Below are 20157 nucleotides of genomic sequence, written 5' to 3'. Positions count from 1 at the left end.
ATAAAAGGGATTAGTACCCTTATAAGAGACCCCACTGATTGGGGTGCCGGGGTGGCTCAGTTGGTCCAGCGTCTGACTTCAGGTCAGGTCATGATCTTGCGGTTTGTGGGTTCGAGCCCCGTGTTGGGCTCTGTGCTGACAGCTTGGAGCCTGGAGCCTGCTTCCGATGATTCTGTGTCCCTCTCTCGCTCTGCCCCTCCCCCACTCGTGCGCGCACGCGCGCTCTCTCTCTCTCTCTCTCTCTCAAATAAAAACACTAAATAAGACGTTATTAAGAGACCCCATAGAGCTCTCTTGCTCTCTTTGGGCCACGTGAGAGCACAGTAAGAAGTTGCCGGGATACAACCAGAAAGAGGACCTACCCCTGAACCTGACCGTGCCGGCATCCCGATCTCAGACCTCCGGCCTCCAGAGCTCCAAGAAGTCAGCTTCTGTTGCCTGTAAGCCACCCCAACACGTGGCATTTTGCTGTACCAGCCTGAACAGACTATGCTCTTCCGAAGTCCCCAGCTTCACACCAGACAGAATCCTTAAAACCAGACGCCCCACCCTGATCCTGCAGGCAGCCCGGTGCTCGCCCAAAAGGCTTGCCAACACACTCGCCGGGCACCAGAGAGAGAGGCCCCTCGCGACCTAGATGACCCCCACCCCTGCTCTCCACGGCCGCCCCACCCTCTGACCTGCTGAGCGCCAACTGCCAACAACAGGGATCCACCCCGAGCCCCCAGATCTGCACCGCACCCTCAGGCCACCGGCCAGCAGCTCGGTGGAAAGCGGATCGCACGGGGGCCCTTCCTCCGGAGCACTCCTCCTCCCTTGACAGATGCCATGGTCTGTTGTGGCTAGGCCAGCCCCGCCGTCCGGAGGCCTCCTGAAGGTCTCCTGTGCCACACAGCACAGCCCGAAACCAGCCAACCCGCTTCTGCGCCGACGAAACGAAGCAGCGTCCGATAACCTTAGGACTGTGGGCCCTCCCACCTGCTGTGCTGCCTGCGGGAGCACCAGGCTTTCCCGGTGGGAGCACGTGGTGCTTCTCCCCAGAGGCGCAGCACGCGAGTCCGGGGACCAAGGGACATCGCCTCCCACGATGATACCCGATGACCTAGACTCAAGGATTTTCCCTGTGCTCCACAGCCCTGGTGAGCTGGACGTGTTGGGACCCAGGAAAGAATGCTCCTGTGAGCAGGTGGCAAAAAAGAGATGTTCAAAGTGCCACCAGGTCATTTTGGGTCTCTTGGGCTTCTTAGGGAGTGGCGTCCATGTAAGGACCTGGGGATACAGAGGGGGTGGGATGGCCTCCATCGGGGTCGCATGTCTGGCTGGAGGTAGGATGGCTGGGTCTGTGGGCTGCAGGCCTCCTTAGAGATGCGTGTGTGGGCCTAAGTGTGCACGTGTGTGTGTGCCTAAGCGTGCACATGCGTGTGCCTAAGTATGCACGTGTGCATGTGCCTAAGTGTGCACACGCGTGTGTGCCTGAGTGTGCACGTGCGTGTGCCGAGGTGTGCGTGTGTCCACAGCACACGCACACACGTTGAACAGAGAAGAGGTACAAATCCGTGGGCCCCTGCAGGGCGGCTTCCTGGCTCGTCTGAACCTCCTCTGAAAGCTGTCCCCCGTGTACTCAGGAAATCCAAGCATCCCAGTCCATACCAAGTGGCCCTGTCAAGTCCCCCGAACCTGGAATTTTGTAAATGCCTCTGGGGACGGACGGACCACAGCTCCACGTGCTCAGCGCCTCGCACAGGGTCGGCCGAGCCACAGCCCAATGAATAAGCTCGCGGCAATGGTCTAGAGAGAAACAACTCCCAGGGCCTAGCCTCCTGAAGCCAGCCTGGCTCCAGCCCTTCCCTTTCAACTCTCCCCTGGGGTTCCCTGAGGCCCTCTGACCTTCCAGGAAGTTCCTGTCGTGTAAACTAGCCAGTCTCGCTTTCAAGCAACGCGTTCTGAACGCGCACACAGGGCTCCTTGCCCATCCTCCCGGGAAGCCCACTTGCTCACACACCCATCAGCGGGTGAGCCTCTCAGAAGTGGTCAGCTTGTTCCCGCAGACCCTGGGGCTCCCCGAGCCTGTGGTCGGTCACGATGTGCTCCTCAACACTCTCTGACTGTCCACAGAGTGTGTCCTGGGCCCCTTGGAGAATCAAACCTAAGCTACGAATCCTTTCCCCAGGAACCCTGAGACAAAACGCGGTGTGACGCTTTAAGGGGCACAGGGCCTCCAGATGAGGAACTGTTTGCTAGTGAGTAGTCAGCAGGACCTCCCTCTCCTTAAGGGCTCCAACCAGGGGGTCATTGATGCTGGTGGCCGCCAGGCGCACGCACTCTGGGCACAAGGCCCGGGGTGACACACGGGGAAGGAACCGCCTGCAGAGCCGTGCACTGGGGCTGGGATCTCAGGCTCTGCGGGAGCAGGTGTCCTGTGAGTGTCCTTCCCCAACAACAGCTTCATTTCCAGGGACCTGGGATTTCTAAAAGGTCATCCATCTGGTTGGGCAGCCCTGCGGGGCCAGCCAGGGTGAAATCAAAGGCTGAAGAGGAATCCTGCTCACCAGCGGGGCCACTCAGGCCCTCAGCACCCAGGGACTGGGTGACAGTGTCCGGACGAGGGGACCTCGTTACCTTTGTCAGCTGCTGCTCCGAGGAGAACCCCAGGCCGAACACCGTGTTGGCTCTGCTGTCCGCCCACTGCCCAAACTTCTGCGACGTCTTGGTGAAGGTCATGTTGGGTGTGATGGTGCTGTTTATAATCACCTGCAGGAGAAAACCCAGGAGAGCAGGAAGTGAAACACAGAATTCGACACCAACGGAACTCCTTACAAAGTCTTCATCTGGCACGGCTGGTGCCTAACGTACGCGTCCCCACTCTGTTCTTTTTGGTCCCGAGTTCTTCCTCTCCTGGCACGTTCCGTGCTGAGTCAGATACACAACCATGATAAGGGGTAATTTCAGAGACTTAAAAACAGACCGTCGGTCTAAAATAAGATCGTACAAGTTAGTGGGAGAGAAGTCTGCCCTGAGTGGAGAATAGTTTCCAAAACTGCTGTTTATTTCCTCAAAGCTGCCACGCATCCAACGGCCCTTCGTGGCCAGCCACACCACACACTCTGACGACCAGCACTGTGCCCCTTTTTAAGCACCCGGAGCCCCAGCGTCCAGCTCCAACAACTTAAAATCTCCATAAGCGATTGGGGCGTGCTGTTTCCCAACAAGAAGGTAAAGGTATACTTAATGGGGGTAATTTGCAGAGGGTTAATTTACAAAGGAAGTAACGATACAGGCATGAGCTGGGTGGAGGGAGGCTGTAGGGGGTGGTACGGGGACCTGGTGTTAGATGTCGCCCCCTTCTCGGGCTCAAAGGATCAGGGAGGAAGAGGCTACAGACTGAGGAAGGCCAGAGTCACGTAGAGCTGGCTGCCTGGAGGAGAGAGGTGACCTTTTGTTGAGAGACATCCCAGGATGTGCATGGCTTCCCACCAGAGGGGAGCCGGGGGCACAAATACCCTCGCTTCTCCCCTTGATCGCCTGCCACTGGCCAGACCCAACCAGAAGCCGGAGGCCCCCGGGGACCCATGCTGTGGTCTGCAGATCAGCCTCTGGGAGGCCACAGCAGGGTAGGAAGGGGAGAGAACGAACCTGGAATGATAAACACAGCACACGCTACGTTCATACATTCGTATACTGAGCATTTACTCGTCAGGCATTCTGTTAACCGAATACGAGATGAATGAGTCAAAATTCCTCATCTTCTAGTTGCAGGAAGTCAGGAAGAGGGTGGAGACATGTAAATAAACAATCAAGGAACAACTGAGAAGTGTTAGGAAACAGCAACTAAGGCTCACTCTGGCAGAAATCCTTCGAAGCCCTGAGGCTCTAAGAAATAATCAAGAAAAAGGTCCCTGGAAATAAGGGATTCTTGGACGTTTGTTAACAGGCAGGAGTGACAAAACTCGCTGCTGACTTCCTCATCAAACAGCTTTTGATGATCTGAGCAGGAATGCTGGCATGCTGAGTAGGGGTGCACCTCGTTCTGCTGGGGTTCACGTTACTGCCTGTCACGGATAATTGCGTTGTTTACCAACTGGAGGTTTGTGGTTACCCTGCGTCAAGCAAGTCGATCGGCACCATTTTTCCAACAGTGTCTGCTCACTTCAGTGTCACATTTTGATGATTCTTGCAATATTGCAAATGTTTTCAGCTCTGGTCAGGCTCAGTCCCCCTCTGCTTCACTTCTGTTTTTAGGGCAGGCCCTCCACGGCTCTCAGCTGTGAGCCTGGCACGTCTTTATATCCTCTTCCCCGAAAGGCTTTGGGAGATTATCCCGTTCTGTCTGAGGTCTTCAGCTTCGTTCCGTAGCCTTCCAGATTTTAACCTTCAAATCTGGCAAACCTTGAAGGGGAAACGGGCCGTGCCGTCTGGGGCCGCTCGTCCCCAGTTCTGTCGCGCAGGCTCCCGCATCTCTGCTGGTCTGTCTTTTCCCCAGGGGCCAAACACGGACTTTGAGGCTCCAGCTCCTCCCCACACCTTTTAGTGCCCCGGGGGAGGGGGGGATGTAGATGCCAGCGCCAGTCCCCGCTCCCTCTGGAGCTTTCCTGCCTTCGCGGTTCTTCTCCAGACCCCTTGGCAGGCTTCCACTTCTTAGCACGGTAAACACAAGGGAAGTTTTACTCGGCCTTTTGGAAACGTCCAGCCTACCTCCAGACCCGCAGAGACTTGCCGTTCAGCCACTGTCTTGTGGGGAGGCCAGCCGTGGGCCTGAAGCCCGCCGGCCTCCGAGGCTGCCACCCCGGGCCCTGTGCTCTGTTCCCCGTTCTGTGCGCTTCCTTCCTCCCCCCAGCAGCCCCGGCCAGGCCTGGCAAATGCTCCCGACACAGAAAGAGCTGCCACCTGCCACTGACCTCTCCAGTGGTCCTCTCCTCTCCGGAATACTAGTCCCTCACGTCCATAGTGTTTCTACAGTTCTCTGATGCCTTTAAGCATCTTACCCAGGTTCTGCTCGTGGCCATCAGAGGAACCACTGCCTGCCAGAGTTTATACACCTTACGCAAAAGTGCAAGTGCAGACGCCATGGGAAGTTCGCAGGGCTGCAATTCACGTGTCTCAGGTGACACATTCTGCTGCGGAAACATGCAGCCTCGCATGGGGCTGCCGTTTATATCGAGAAGCAAAACACAGGGCGCCTGGGTGGCTCTGCCGGTTGAGCGTCCGACTTCGGCTCAGGTGATGATCTCACGGTTGGTGGGTTCGAGTCCCGCAGCGGGCTCTGTGCTGACGGCTCGGAGCCTGGAGCTACTTTAGATTCTGTGTCTCCCTCTCTCTCTGCCCCTCCCCCACTTGTGTGTGTGCGCGCTCGCTCTCTCTCAAAAATAAATAAATTAAAAAAATTTTTTCTACATATTCAAGGAAATGGGAAAATGGACAATGTAGATGAAAAAGGATATCTCCAGGGACTCAGGAGTTTTTAAGTTAATATATTTATTTTGAGGGGGGAGGGGCAGAGAGAGAGAGAGGGAGAGAGAAAATCCCAAGCTGACTCTGCACTGTCACCGCAGAGCCCGGCCTGGGGCTTGATCTCATGAACTGCGAGCTCATGACCCGAGCCGAGATCAAGAGTCGGATGCTTAACCAGCTGAGCCACCCCTGAATTTTGTTTTTAGGAATCAAATGGACATTCCAGAACTAAAAAATGCAAAGTCTAAAATTAACAGTTCAGTGAGTAGGTTTACTGACTGGATACATCAATAGCCAGGATTAGGGAACCAGAAGACCGATTGACAGAAAATATCAAGATTGAAACAGAACCAAGAATCAGGGGGTGGAAGGCTGGTAAGAATGTAAACCATGTTGGATGCACTCAGGAGGTCTAGTGGACATGTAACCAGAGTCCCAGAAGGCGAGGCGAGAAAACGGAACAGAGCGATATTCATAGAACGGGTGAGAATTAAAAAGAAAAAAAAATTTTTTTGAGTCCACAGATTTGAGAAGCTGAATGAATCCCCAAGCAGGAGACAGATTTAGCTCTTAAAGCCAGTTAATCATTGTTTTCTAAGTAATACGTACATTACATTCCTTTTAAGCACTTACTAATTGTATGACCTTGAACATGTCATTTGATAAACGTGACTTTGTCGAGCCTCAGTTTTCCCATCTGTAAAAAGGGAATTAGATAGAAGACTGTATGAAAAAGTGCCTTAGGATCTGTTACATTCTAAAGAACTACCAGGGGACTTCACCTATGTTATTCCAGCCTAACTCTGGAAGAGCCTGTTTGGGGTGAGCTTCAGAAGTGTGTCCTCTACTCTGCTCAGCCTCTGTCCTCTATCAAGAGGGTTTTGGGGAGGCTGACCTCAAGGTACAGGTTTGCTGTAAAGGAGCAGAAAGATCTGGAATGAATCAGGTTTCCGAATGGGTCTGGTGATGGCTTTGCCCTTCCCAGCATCCTGGTAATTGAGAGGTGACCAGGGTTGGCTTTCTGGGATCATGGGATCCACGCTGATCGAGCAGCCCAGGCACACACCAGCCCTAGGCCTGCTCTGATTCCACCATATCAGTCCCAAGCGGAGCTGTGCCAGACCCCAGCCAACCTCCGAGGCCCCAGAAGCATTCCTTTATACTCGCCCCTGGTTTAGGCCGCACTTCCCACTCCCCTCCTCCCCCCCCATCGCCGACAGCGTCCGGTGACAGCAGGTAGAGCTCTTGACCAACTGTATCAAATTTGGTTATCTGAAAAATGCTTGATAACGTGTCCGAACTCACATGGGCTTTGGTACCCCAGGAGAGTTACCACGTGGATGGGAAGGGAGCCAAGAGTGCGGCGGGGGGCGTCCCTAGTCCACAGACGGGGTAAGAAGGGAGGTCGTCACGCACAGAAGGAGAAACGTTGTGTAGAAATTCCGAATACAGGTTTTTGAGTCGGACAACCTGAGTTTTATCGCTAGACCCTGCTCCTCACCAGCTCATTTTCTCGTCCTGTGAAATCAAGGAGAGAGCCTAGCCCCAGGCCTCCGTGAGCTGACAGAGGCAATAAACGGTCGTTCTCTCTGTATTAACTTCTAGAGGTTGTTGTGCCAAGCAGGCAAGGTTTATGCGTGAGCTGATGCCTCACTAGAAAACCCAGTAGGCATGTTCACACACGCACAGCAATGACACTTCTATTACTAGAGGACCTGTTCAGTGTCCTCTCTTCCCTGCTTTAGCAGATGAAAGAAAAGCGTTCTGAGTTGGCCCTGGAGAATAAACATTTCCTTCATAAGGAAAACCGCTAGTAGATTCATTCTTTGGAGTATTTGTAGGCACACCTCAGAGATATTTTGGGTTCGGTTCCAGACCACGGCGATAAAGTAAATGTCACAATCAAGTGTGGTAAGCGAGGTTTTCAGTTTCCTGAATGCATATAAAAGTTATGTTTCGGGGCGCCTGGGTGGCTCACTCGGTTAAGCGTCCGACTTCGGCTCAGGTCACGATCTCGCGGTTTGTGAGTTCAAGCCCCGCGTCAGGCTCTGTGCTGATGGCTCAGAGCCTGGAGCCTGTTTCAGATTCTGTGTCTCCCTCTCTCTCTGACCCTCCCCCATTCATGCTCTGTCTCTCTCTGTCTCAAAAATAAATAAAGGTTAAAAAAAAAATTAAAAAAAAAAAAAGTTATGTTTCTACCGTGCTGTAGTCTGTTAGGTGTGCAATAGCATTATGCTTACAAATAGTATGTCATTTTTTAAAATTCTTTTAACGTTTATTTACCTTTGAGAAAGAGTCAGAGCAGGAGTGGGGGAAGGGCAGAGAGGGAGGGAGACACAGAATCCGAAGCAGGCTCCAGGCTCTGAGCTGTCAGCGCAGAGCCCCACGCGGGGCTCGAACCCACAAACTGGAGTGAGATCATGACCTGAGCCGAAGTAGGATGCTCAACCGACTGAGCCACCCAGGAGTCCCCCAAAAGTACACACGTTAATTAAAAAATGCTTTATTGCTAAAAATGCGAACAATAATCTGAGCTTTCAGTGACTTGGAGTCAGTGATCACAGATCACCATCACGAATACAATGAATGAAAATGCTCGCAGGGCACGTGGATGGCTCAGTGGGTTAAGCCTCCAACTCTTGGTTTCAGCTCAGGTCACGATCTCACGGTCTTGTAAGTTTGAGCCCTTCTCATCAGGTTCTGTGCTGACAGTGTGGATGGAGCCTGCTTGGGATTCTCTCTCCCTCCCTCCCTCCCTCTCTCCCTACCCCTCCCAAACTCTCACTGTCTCCACTTCCCTCTTTTTTCCCCTCCCAAACTCCCGCTGTCTCTGCTTCCCTCTCAAAACAAACAAACAAACAAACTCAAAAAAAAAAAAAAAAAGAAAATGTTTGGGGTGCCTGGGTGGCTCAGTTGGTTAACCGTCGGACTTCGGCTCAGGTCATGATCTCATGGATTGTGGGTTCGAGACCCACATCGGGCTCTGTGCTGACAGCTCAGAGCCTGGAGCCTGCTTCGGATTCTGTGTCTTCCTCTCCCTCTGCCCCTACCCCGCTTGTGCGTGGGCACGCGCTCTCTCTCAAAAAGGAAAAAAAAAAAAAGAACTTTCCAGATTCAGAAGAGAGGAAGAAATGGGAAGGAAAGCTATCACTGACTTCCATGTTACCCATTATGCTGCCACAGCTCCCCGGAGGTAGCTGGTCTGACCCACCTCCGGGCCATACTGCTGAGTCCATCTATAACCAGTGAGACAAGTGGCCGGCTGTGCCCCCAGGACACCCAGCGCGAGAGTCAGTGGGAGCAATCACATTGTCAAACACGATCAAGCCCACAGCCTGCTTCCTTCATTTTCCACCAACACGGGAACCTCATTCTGTGCTGTACGTGGGGCAGCCCAGCAAGACTAGTCTCCCAGGAAGACACGCCTCGTGCGTGTACTCCTCCTGGGCCCCCAGGTCACCTCTGGCCACGTGGTCTCGTACCTGGAATTCACCTTAATGCTTCTGCTTCTCTCGAGGCTCCTTCACCCTCCTCAGCCTGCACGAGGGAGCACAGGAAGGGGACGCCCGTGAAAAGCCCATCAATCTGCTCGGGTCTGCGGTGGGAGTGCCCTGCGCAGCTGTGGGGTAGGAGGGACGCCCTGGGGTGCAGGGAGGACCCAGTCCCCAAGGGAGGCTCAGCTCTGGGCTGACGAATGGACCCCTCTCTCGTGAGCCTGGAGACAATGAGGTAGGGTGAGTTTCACAGCCAGAAGTTTAAACTCCATTTCGCTAGTAATATGGAAACTGCATGCCCATTACCAGTATCTACTCACCAGACCCAAAATATGTCTGATGATACCAAGGGTGGGGCAAGGGCATGGGGCAATGGGGGCTCTCACAGACTGCCAAAGTCACTTTGAAAAACAGTGTGGCTTTCTCTCTCAAGTTAAGAATGCACCTTCTCAGCACACCTGCGTGAGTGCCTGACTCTTGGTTTCGGCTCAGGTCACGATCTCACAGGTGGTGAGATCTGACGTGTTTGCTGAACAGCACAGAGCCTGCTTGGGATTTTCTCTCTCCCTCTCCCTCTGCTTCTCTCTCAAAATAAAATGAAGAAACTTTTAAAATATATTTTAAAAGTAAGTAAATACGTAAAGAAGAACGCACATTCTCTTTCACTCAGCCACTGCACCACTAAGGACACCCAAGAAAGAAATCTTTGCACAGGTCTAGCAGGAGAAATAAACAAGAATGTTCTCAGTACCAGTTCTGCAAAAACAAATGTTCACTGCCAGCAGAACACATAAACTCATATATTCCTACAACGAAATACTATCCCACGGTCAAAATGAACCAAGGCTGCAGGCATCAACAAGGACGAATCGCAAAAACAATGTTGGAAGGTGATCGAAGGTACAAACTTCCTGCTCTAAGATACATAAATACTAGGGATAGAAGGTACAACATGATGACCACAGCTAACCCTGCTGAATGATATATGGGGAAGTCATCAAGAGTGTAGATCCTGGGGCACCTGGGTGGCTCAGTAGGTTAAGTGTCAGACTTCGGCTCAGGTCATGATCTCACGGTTCATGGGTTCGAGCCCTGCATTGGGCTCTGTGCTGACAGGTCAGAGCCTGGAGCCTGCTTCGGATTCTGTGTCTCCCTCTCTCTCTGTTCCTTCCCTGCTCATACTCTCTGTCCCTTTCTCAAAAATAAATAAACATCAAAAAAAGAGAGAGAGACAGAGAGTAGATCCTAAAAGCTCTCATCACAAGGAGAAACCTTCCAGGGTGCCTGGGAGGCTCAGTCTGTTAAGTGTCCAACTCTTAGTTTCATCTCAGGTCATGATCTCGTGGTTTGTGGGTTTGAGCTCTGTATCGGGCTCTGTGCTAACAGTGCAGAGCCTGCTTGGGATGCTCTCTCTCCCTCTCTCTCTCAAAATAAATAATCTTGAAAAAAAATTAAAAAAAAAAAAAAACAAGGAGAAACTTTTTATTGTATCTATAGGAGATCAATGTAGCTAAACCTATTGTGGAAATCATTTCACGATATATGTAAATCAGGGGCACCTGGCTGGCTCAGTGGGAGGAGCATGCAACTCGATCTCGGGGTCATGAGTTCAAGCCCCATGTTGGGTGTAGAGATTACTTAAATAAAATTAAAAAATATATATATGTATGGGGCACCTAGTGGCTCAGTCGGTTAAGAGTCTGACTCTTGATTTTGGCTCAGGTCATGATCTCATGGTTTGTGAGATCAAGCCCCACATCGGACTCTGCACTGACAGCACAGAACCTGCTTGGGATTCTTTCCCCCCACTCTGCCCCTCACCTGCTTGTGTGTGCTCTCTCTCAAAATAAAAAAATAAACATTAAAAAAAATACATATATATTTGTAAATCAAACCACTATGCTGTATGCCTTAGACTTACACAGTGATGTGTGTCAGATATGTCCCAATTAAACTGGGCAAAAAAACCCCAACGCTAAGCAAAATAATAAAAAGGAAGTCACAAAAGGAGATACACAGTATGGGTCACCAGTAGGATATTTATATAAAGGTCAAAAACAGAAAAAAATAATATATTATTTAGGGCAAGGATCAAAAAAAATATAGCCTGCAGGCCAAATCCAGCCCATAATCTATTTGTGTAAATAAAGTTTTATTGGCACACAGCCACGCCCATTCATTTACATACTGGGCTACGGTGGTTTTCTTGCCACAAGAGAAGTTGAATAGCTAGACAGAGACTATACAGTCCATTTAAAAAGTTACTACAAGGCCCTTTAGAGTAAAATTTTGCCAACCTCTGGTTTAGGGATACACACAGGGGGCAAAACCATAAAGAAAATTAAGAGATCGCTTAATGCAAATTTCAGGAGAGTGGTAACCTTCTGAAAGGCATATAATTAGGGACAAGCCCATAAAGGGACTTCTGAAGGAGCAGTAAAATCCTAAGTTCCTCAAGGCGGCTGGGTATAAGAGTGTTGGCTCTATCCTCAGACGTTAAACGGTACCAATAAACAGTTATAACAAAGTTGGGGGCGCCTGGGGGGCTCAGTCAGTTCAATGTCCGACTTTGGCTCAGGCCACGATCTGCCGGTTCGTGGGTTTGAACGCCATATCGGGCTCTGTGCCGTCAGCTGGGAGCCTGGAACCTGCTTCGGATTCTGTGTTTCCCTCTCTCCCTGCCCCTCCCCTGCTCATGCTCTGTCTCTCAAAAATAAACAAACATTAAAAAAAAAATTAAACTTGTCAGAGAGGCTAATTTTCACTGTGAGCAGAAGCTTCTCAAATGGGGAGGTGGAGCCCTACACTCAGGGACGCTGGGGAATTGTGCTGGGGACAAAGGAAGGGGCTGGGCCTGTGGGTTCCGGCCTCAGGGGAGAGAGGGGCTTAGCAGACTGTGGGGTTACCGGAGTGGGGTGTGTCCCCAGCAGGAGGGGACAAAAGGACAAGAGAAGAGGCCCCGGTGGCACCAAGAGGAGCAGGGGAAGGACGCAGGAGGCAGTGGGGACAATCCAGAGGGAACAAGAGAATGAGGTCCTGGGCGGTGGGAAGGAGGGTACCCCGTGGGTGGTAAATGCAGCAGCAGAATGAGTCAGCAGTGCCTCCGTGAGGGGCGGAGGGTTGTCTGGGGGGAGAAGGTGAAGTCCAGAAGGATACTTTATATAAAGCATCTTGGGGAATAGGCTTTAATGTGAGCTCCTGTCTCCTGTGCCCACCCCCTTCCTCTTTAGAGAGTTATCACTGGAGCTTGCGCAGAGAAAAATAAAAAAGACTCCGTGGTAAAAGACCCAGCTCCTGCGGGTCGCTGGAACCACGTTTTTGGAGAAGGCACAAATGTGTCCACCGCCCCCAACCCCCGGCCTGCGGCCTTGCTCTGGATTTCAGAGGATGCTGTTGTGGCACAAAATGGCAGACATCCCTGGATTCCTCTCCACTGAGAGTTGTCCCCAAATCCAGGGTGTTGGAAGCCAGAAGAACCCGCAAATTTTCTACAAGAGGCTGGGACCGAGTTACAGCAACTGACAGACATGTTGCCTGCTTCCAGAGTAGGGATTAATAGATGCTTTTTCTCTTTTCTTCTCAACCCCAATCAGGGAAGAAAAGAAACCAACGTTCATTGAAAACCTACTGTGTGCCGAGACCCTTCCATTTGTCAGCTCCTTTAACAGAAGGTGATCGGATCCGAAAGAGGAAACTATAATGACGGGGGAGGAGGGGACCTGGCTGTGTTCTTGAAAGCAGTTTCGCATTCCCAGGAGAAAATACCAGCGAGTCAGGGCTTCAGATGCTGACATCCTCCGAAATTTCATGGTCAGGCGGTCCTCACTATGCAGCGGACGCTGCTAAGTACTGGCAGAATGGATGACCTCCGAGGTCTCTTCTGACACGGGTTTCTGTGATCCTATAAATAACAGAACCAAGGGCAGCAGAGCCATCCAGAGCACCTGGGAGAAGCACCTGTTCCGGGCAAGTGCCGCCCACAGGCGAGGCGACACCTCACAAGGGGGCGGTGCTGAGCTCGGTCGGGGAAAGAGGGCCAGTGGCACAATGAAATCCAGCACCCTTGTGGCTCTGGGAACGGAGTTCCCGCATAATGGAGGTGGCTGTTCTGCCCCCAAACTCCCCACAAATCGTCCCACTGTTGGTGTGCAGCTGGTGGCCATGGAATGGCTCAGGCCGCCGCTCTGGGTGCCCTCGCTCCTACCAGTCTGTCCACGCACAGGTGACACTGAGGTGCGGGTCCTGGGTCCCTCTCGGCACACCTGCCCCAGAGCCAGAGGGGATGCGGCCAGGCCCGGCCTTGTCACCCACTGACTATCCCACCCACCTTGTGGTGCGGCCCTGTCCGGCTTGGCCCCGGGACCCCAACGATGAGCCAGGCCTGGTCCCCGGTCCTCAGGTAGAGCGTGGCACCCTGGCGGCCCACACACAGAAAAGGACCCACGTGACCCCCCCGAATCGAGCAACGCCGAGATGATGCACCAGGACTCCGGCCCAGCCGTGCCTTTGGCAGTGGGTGGGGCTGACACGCAAAGCCTTTTCCCTGAGAAGAAGAAAGGGCCTACTGTTTCTGGAAGAATGAAGAACGGGTCTGAATACAGGTTTTTCCTGGGATGAACAGCACCAACTGCTCTCAGGGGAAGGAGAGGCCTTCCAAATCCTTCCCCAAATGGATCATGACAAAAGCCTGGATGGGACCCAGCACTTGCCGTGTCCTGGTGTGGAATGGCAGCCACCACCTTCCCTTAATGGGGGGCCTGTGTGCTGCGGGCCAACCGCGGTTCACTCGGACGCTGAGTCTGCTGTGGCCTCTGCTCACAGCGACCTCAAGTCCTTCCACACCTGCATGTCTATTCCATGGTTTGGGAGGGACAGCTGGCTGACAAGCACCAATAAAAGGCTCAAGGTTGTGGACCTGATTGGCCAGGCCAACAGACAGAGGCAGGACCCAGGCCCTAGACCTGCCCGAGGTCTGAGGTGCAATTACCCACGCACCAAGACTCAGCCCCAAAGGCTAAAAAACATCTGACCGATCGGCCACCTTGGTTCGGATCAACATTTGGGATGAAAGGCCTAAAACAGAGCAGTGACTGCTATCTGTGTCCTATGTCCCAGTTCTCACGGCAGGAAACTTGCCTCCCCCCACCCCCACCTCTTCCCTGAGCGCTAATCACAGTAATTAAATGACTAAGGTCCCTACATGCCCACTACCCTGGGCCTCCTGCTCCCTCACAGGACACCCCCTTTTGCAGGACAGGCCCTGTCACGGTTCTCGTGCCGCAGGGGTAAAGTGGGAGCCCTGGGTGGGCTCTGCGAACACCAGGAGGCCAGGCACCATAGGAGGGCTGGCCCAAGATCCTCGGGCTCCGTCTCTGAATTCCGGCAGTGTCCCATGGCCCAGGTTTCCAATTCCCACTCTGTAAGGGACCCCGCACCGAGCCTGAATTGGCTCCACTCTGCAGCCAGGGTGTCGGCCCCCCCGCACCCATGTGATTCCTCACACACCACTGGCACGTCCAGCTCACTCCCCACCACACCGTCCTGGCCCTTCAGGAGCCGCAGAGCTGTCTGATACAGTGGTGGACACTTTGACAAATTACTGAAAGCCCAGCTAATAGGACTAAAGCACTTTCTCTAAGAAAAGTGGTTTTATCTGTATTTACGCCTTGGATAACAGCTGACAGAAGGGTAACCCAGCTCAAGGACAGCAGATGAAGTGACAGCGTCTACAGATAAAATAAAGTGGGTCAGCTTGACTGGCCACCCCTATCAGAGAATCCTGGCAAGAATCAAGGGGATTCCAGCTCAAAAGCATAGAGAATCGGGGTGCCAACTCTGGCTCTGGTCATGATCTCATGGTTCATGGGTTCAAGTGCCGTGTCGGGCTCTGTGCTGACAGCTCAGAGCCTGGAACCTGCTTCAGATTCTGTGTCTCCCTCTCTCTCTGCCCTTCATCTGCTTGCACTCTGTCTCTTTCTCTCTGTCTCTCAAAAATAAACAAACATTAAAAACAATTTCGGGGCACCTGGGTGGCTCAGGTCATGATCTCACAGTTCGTCAGTTCGAGCCCCACATCAGGCCCCACGCCGACAGCACAGAGCCTGCTTCTGAGCCTCTGTCTCCCTCTCTCTCTGCCCCTCCCCCGCCTTCACCCAAGGAAACAAAACCACTAATTCAAAAAGACGCACTCCCACGTTTACTGAGTGTGATTTACCACAGCCAAAAGCACGGAGGCAGCCCAAGTGAGCATCCACAGACGAATGGGTAAGGATGTGGTACGTGTACGCGATGGAATGTCACTCAGGCGTAAAAAAAGGAACGAGGTCTTGCCATTTGTGACAACATGATTGGATCTAGAGAGTACGGTACGAAGTGAAATAAGTCAGAGAAACGCAAATACTGTATGATCTCACTTACATGTGGAATGTGAAAAAACAAAACAAATGAACAGAAAACAGAGAACAAACTCATGGTTGTCAGAGGAGAGGCAGGTGTGGGGGGGGGTGGACGAAATGCGTTAAGGGCAAGCAGGAGGCCCAACCTTCCGGTTAGAAAATAAGTAAGGCATGCGGATGAAAAGTGCAGCACAGGGAACAGTCAATAATACTGTAAAAACGTTGTTTGGTGACAGGTGGTGACACTTCTGCTGAGCACGAAGTAACGCGTGGAGTCAGTGAGCCAGTATGTCATGTACCTGAAACTCACACAACATCGTATGTTGATTACACTTCAATTAAAAGAAAAAGACGGTCTCAGGACAAGTTGTGGCCATAAAACAAAACAGTAGGCATAAATGTGAGGTACTTCAAAGGCAGATTCTTTTGACCAGCTAAAAAGGGAATGAGTTTCTACTTTTTTTCTTTTCTTTTTTTAGCCCAAATGATTGGGAATGAAAATGGAGAGGTGGTTTAGAGGGCAAATAGGGGAATTCAGCTTCAGATACACTGACTTTCTTTCTTTTTTTTTTAATAAGTGACTTTATTTATTTAAAATTTTTAAGTCAACTCTACGTCCAACGTGGGGCTTGAACTCATGACCCCAAGAGCAAAAGTTGCACACTCTAGGGGCGCCTGGGTGGCTCAGTTGGTTGAGGGTTCGACTTCGGCTCAGGTCATGATCTCACAGTTCATGAGTTCGAGCCCCATGTCGGGCTCTGTGCTGACAGCTCGAAGCCTGGAGCCTCCCTTGGATTCTGTGTCTCCCTCTCTCTCTGGCCCTCCCCTGCTCATGCTCTGTCTCTCTCTCTCTCTCTCAAAAATAAATAAACATTAGAAAAAAAAAAAGAGAGAGTTGCACACTTTACTGACTGAGCCAGCCAGGCGCCCAGACAGACTGAATTTCTGGTGCAGCAGATAATGTAAATTGTAAAACTGTCCAGTGGGATGAACAGAGATTAAAAACAAACAAAAAAAAATCATAAAGCATCAAATCTACTTTTTTTGTTAACTTGGTGATACTGCCGACATGCCTTCTTTATCCTGCTCCCATAGCAATGTGGCCAAAATATCAAGGAAGACAGCAGAATAATACAAGCATCCAGAAAAAAAATGTATTTCAAGAAATACTACAAAATCTTATAATAAAATTCGACTTCCGGGAATAACACCACCAAAACCAGACTAGATATAACACCCAATGCTGGTAAGGGTGTAACACGCGGGCATTCTCGTGCGTGCTGGAAGAAGGGACCCTTCAGAAGGAATTTGGTCACGTCCATCATAAGCCATAGTTAATATCTCGGCCTATAATATTACTTTCGGGAATCCATCCTAAGGAAATATCCACAAGAAAGCACTAGGTATGTGCTGAATGAGTGAGAGTATTTGTTGCATAAAGATGCTCATTAGGGGCGCCTGGGTGGCTCAGTTGGTTAAGCATCTGACTCCGGCTCAGGTCATGATCTCACGGCTTGTGAGTTCGAGCCCCGTGTCAGGCTCTGTGCTGACAGCTTGGAGCCTGGAACCTGCTTCAGATTCTGTGTTTTCCTCTCTCTTTGTTCCTCCCCTGCTCACACTCTGTGTCTCTCTCTCAAAAATAAATAAACATTAGCAAAATTAAAAAAAAAAAAAAGATGCTCATTATCTGTAACAGTAAAAAAGTGGAAGCTACTTACATATGCAACCAGAAGGGGAGAGATTGAGAACATTACAGGACCTCAGTGGAGCCATTACATGGGCATTAAAACACCAGTTACAAAGCCAATGTGGTAACAGGGAAATCTTTTTTTTTTTTTTTTTCACTTACCATAATTTTAAATGAAAAAAAAAAAAAAAGCAGGCTGTGTGACTATACCAACGTCGTGATTTTAAAAGCAGCATTTGCGTTAAGCATTAGGATCCGGTGCACCCTTTCGCCTCTGCTTTCAAACCTATCTGCCTTTGATGAGAAGGAAGGAATGGAGGATGTTAAAATCAGCCTCTGGGGTGGTACCTTGGCTCCATCCACGCTGATGATGCGATAGCTGTTCCTGGTGACATCGTAGAAGTAGGAGACGGTGACCGCCTGCTTGCTTGCAGGCACCCAGTTCTTCTTGGTGCTGGGGTCGATCTGGAAGACGTGTGCCCGCGTGGTGAAGATAGGCTGTTCTCTGCGAGAGGAGAGAAGCGCGTGTGAGTTGAGGGAAGACGGCTTCGTGTATCGCCAGTGACTGCTGGCCCCCCCTGTAGCCCCCAGAGATTTTCATAGCTTATTGGCAAAGATACATATGCATGAGGACAATGAAAATAAGAGGAAAAAGAGACCCCAGCAGAGGAGGCACTGAAACCCCGCACACTGAGGCTTCGGGGCGACTGTCCTAATGAACAATTTGCCTTAAATGCCACTCCTAGTCCAGTGTTTTGCATCCTGCCGCAGGCCGGCTCTTTTTCTGACAGCCCGTTGGCCTCTTGGGGATTTTGCGACACATTTATTTTGGAGGATTCTGCCACCATTTTAGCATTCTGCAATCCACTTGCAGCTTTGTTGTTCTATTTCTAGTGAGTACTTCTCAAATCCGCAGCATTTTATGAATGATGGCTTCATTCGTAATGGACTGAGCCTTAAAGTTTTGTTTCCAACTTATAAACCTTTCTGAGTTTTAAAGTCATGAAACCCAGCTCTTTTGCTATTCTTGCCTCCGTATCACTGTTGTTGCTTTTTCCCTCTGCACGTCTGTAAATTTTTAATGTGATTCTTTACATGTTTTTTTTTAATCTTTATTCATTTTTGAGAGAGAGACAAAGGCAGAGCGTGAGTGGGAGAGGGGCAGAGAGAGAGAGACACACAGAATCTGAAGCAGGCTCCAGGCTCTGAGCTGTCAGCACGGAGCCCGACGCAGGGCTTGAACCCACCCACTGCGAGATCATGACCTGAGCCGAAGTCAGATGCCCAACAGACTGAGCCACCCAGGCGCCCCTAATGTGATTATTAACCAAATGAGCACAGTATCCAGGCTTCTTTCTGACAAGTGGGGAATTAATTCGATCTTGACAATAAGCATCAAGAAATAAGGCAGATGGATAAAAACCATAATGTATTATACTGCAATTCATATTTTAAGGTATATGCCTCACAAAGTAAGATAAAAATCAAACATAGCATCATTGCAGAATATACCTAATTTTAAAGAAAGGGTCTTCAGGCAAACTGGCTCAAAAATCCTTAAGGTGTTCAGGGGCGCGTGGGTGGCTGAGTCGATTAAGCATCTGACTCTTAATTTGGCTCACGGTTCATGGGTTTGAACCCCACCATCAGGGTTGGGATTCTCTCTCTCCTCTCTCTCTCTCTGCCCCTCCTCTGTTCATGTATGCACACATGCTTTTCCTCTCTCAAAATAAATAAACTTAAAAAAAATCCTTTAAGTGTTTAAAATAAGATGGGGGAAAAAGCCAGCAGGATGTAAAGACAGCCCCATCATTCATAAAATGCTACAAGTGTAATAAGCATTTACTAGAGATAAAAACAAAACCAAAAGGTAACTTAGGACGAGTTTTCAAAATCCCAACGATGCCAAAAGAGACGACATAAAACAGTAGGACGTGACAAATGGGTAAAAAAAAAAAAAAGAAAAAAAAAATCAAAAGGAGAAAGTGAATTTTAAGTAGTCTGGTCTCTAGACAGAGTGGTTTCAGGCAAAGCAGGCTTTGAATCCATCCTGCCTATAGAAGGCTCATTACTGGAAAGAAAGCTCTTTCTTAGAAGAGAAACTTCTTCCTAGAAAAGCAATTTACTACTTGAGCCTCATGCAAAGAATACAGAACATCACCATGAATATCAGCATCGGTCATCGACTGTAGACAAATGCAGAAAGATTTTCATGACTGTTGTTCTGGGAGAAAAAAAGCCAAGGGCATGCTATGCATGCCACCTCGATGCACCTGTTAATCGAGAGGCCAGCTTTCCAGAAGAACCAATAGAAGCATTCACTTCCCCCCCCCCACCCCGAAACCTCCCTTTTAGATCCCAGAGCAGGACATGTGCCCCTGGGGGTGTGGATTACTAGGACATCTGTCTTCCCTCAACCGTGATTAAGTTCACCGCCCCCCTCCCACCCATTCCCAAACTGACACCCTTCCAGCGGCAGGGGGACTGCGTGTGGAAACAAAAGGGATATTCTCACTGTAATTTCCCGCCTCTGCTGTCACCAGGGGCCAGCCTGCAGGGGAGTGTGTGCGCGTGCACCCGACTGCCAGCGCTGCTAATCACGTCCACGTGGGGAAGTCTGACATCTGGATCCCCCAGCTGTGCTGTCGGCCCCGGCACCATGTTTTGCAAATCATCTAAGCACAACACCGTAAAGGAAAACACTTGTTCACACGGCATTCTCGTGCATACGCAAGAAAAGGGGCTGACGGAAAGGGCAGAAACCACAGAAGAGGTTTTCAAAGAAATCATGCAATGTGTACACATATCCAATCATGGTATACACCTAAAACTCACACAGTGCGATATGCCAATTGTACTTCGATAAGAGAAAATAACCACACTGTGCTGAAGTCCGCGCCTCCCTGGCACCGAGGGGGAACAAGCGGGCAGGGGCCCGGGGGTCAGGCAGGAGCCCTCGCTGGGGAAGGGCTCGGCTTTCAGACTTGCCCTCGTGTCCTCCACACTGAGGAAGAGGGATTGGGTCCGGGCTTTAGCACCATTAGACCAGTGTTTCCTAACCCTCTGATAAAATTAGCTGGGGCACTTAATAAAAATACAAGATCCCTGGGCCGCCTGAGTGGCTCAGTCGGTT

At 50.7% G+C, this 20157-nt stretch overlaps 1 protein-coding gene across 8 annotated transcripts in view; it reads right to left on the bottom strand.

Annotated features, from left to right (window-relative positions):
- HOMER2 (homer scaffold protein 2) overlaps positions 1-20157 on the bottom strand; it is a 115273-nt gene that overhangs the window by 45970 nt on the left and 49146 nt on the right. For all 8 annotated transcript variants that reach the window (XR_006218341.1, XR_006218342.1, XM_042987961.1 and 5 more), the window contains exons 2-3: positions 17373-17529; positions 2620-2751 (exon numbers count right to left, since the gene is read on the bottom strand). Coding sequence is in view for 6 of the 8 variants with exons in the window: in XM_042987961.1 (XP_042843895.1) it covers positions 2620-2751; positions 17373-17529 (289 nt within the window). In the remaining 2 variants the exon portion in view is untranslated. The remainder of the gene's footprint in view (positions 1-2619; positions 2752-17372; positions 17530-20157) is intronic.

This window comes from Panthera tigris, chromosome B3 (genome assembly GCF_018350195.1).
Source record: "Panthera tigris isolate Pti1 chromosome B3, P.tigris_Pti1_mat1.1, whole genome shotgun sequence".
NCBI classification, from domain to species: Eukaryota; Metazoa; Chordata; class Mammalia; order Carnivora; family Felidae; genus Panthera; species Panthera tigris.
The sequence above is the reverse complement of the archived record's forward strand: the minus strand, read 5'-3'. Positions and strand labels throughout refer to the sequence as shown.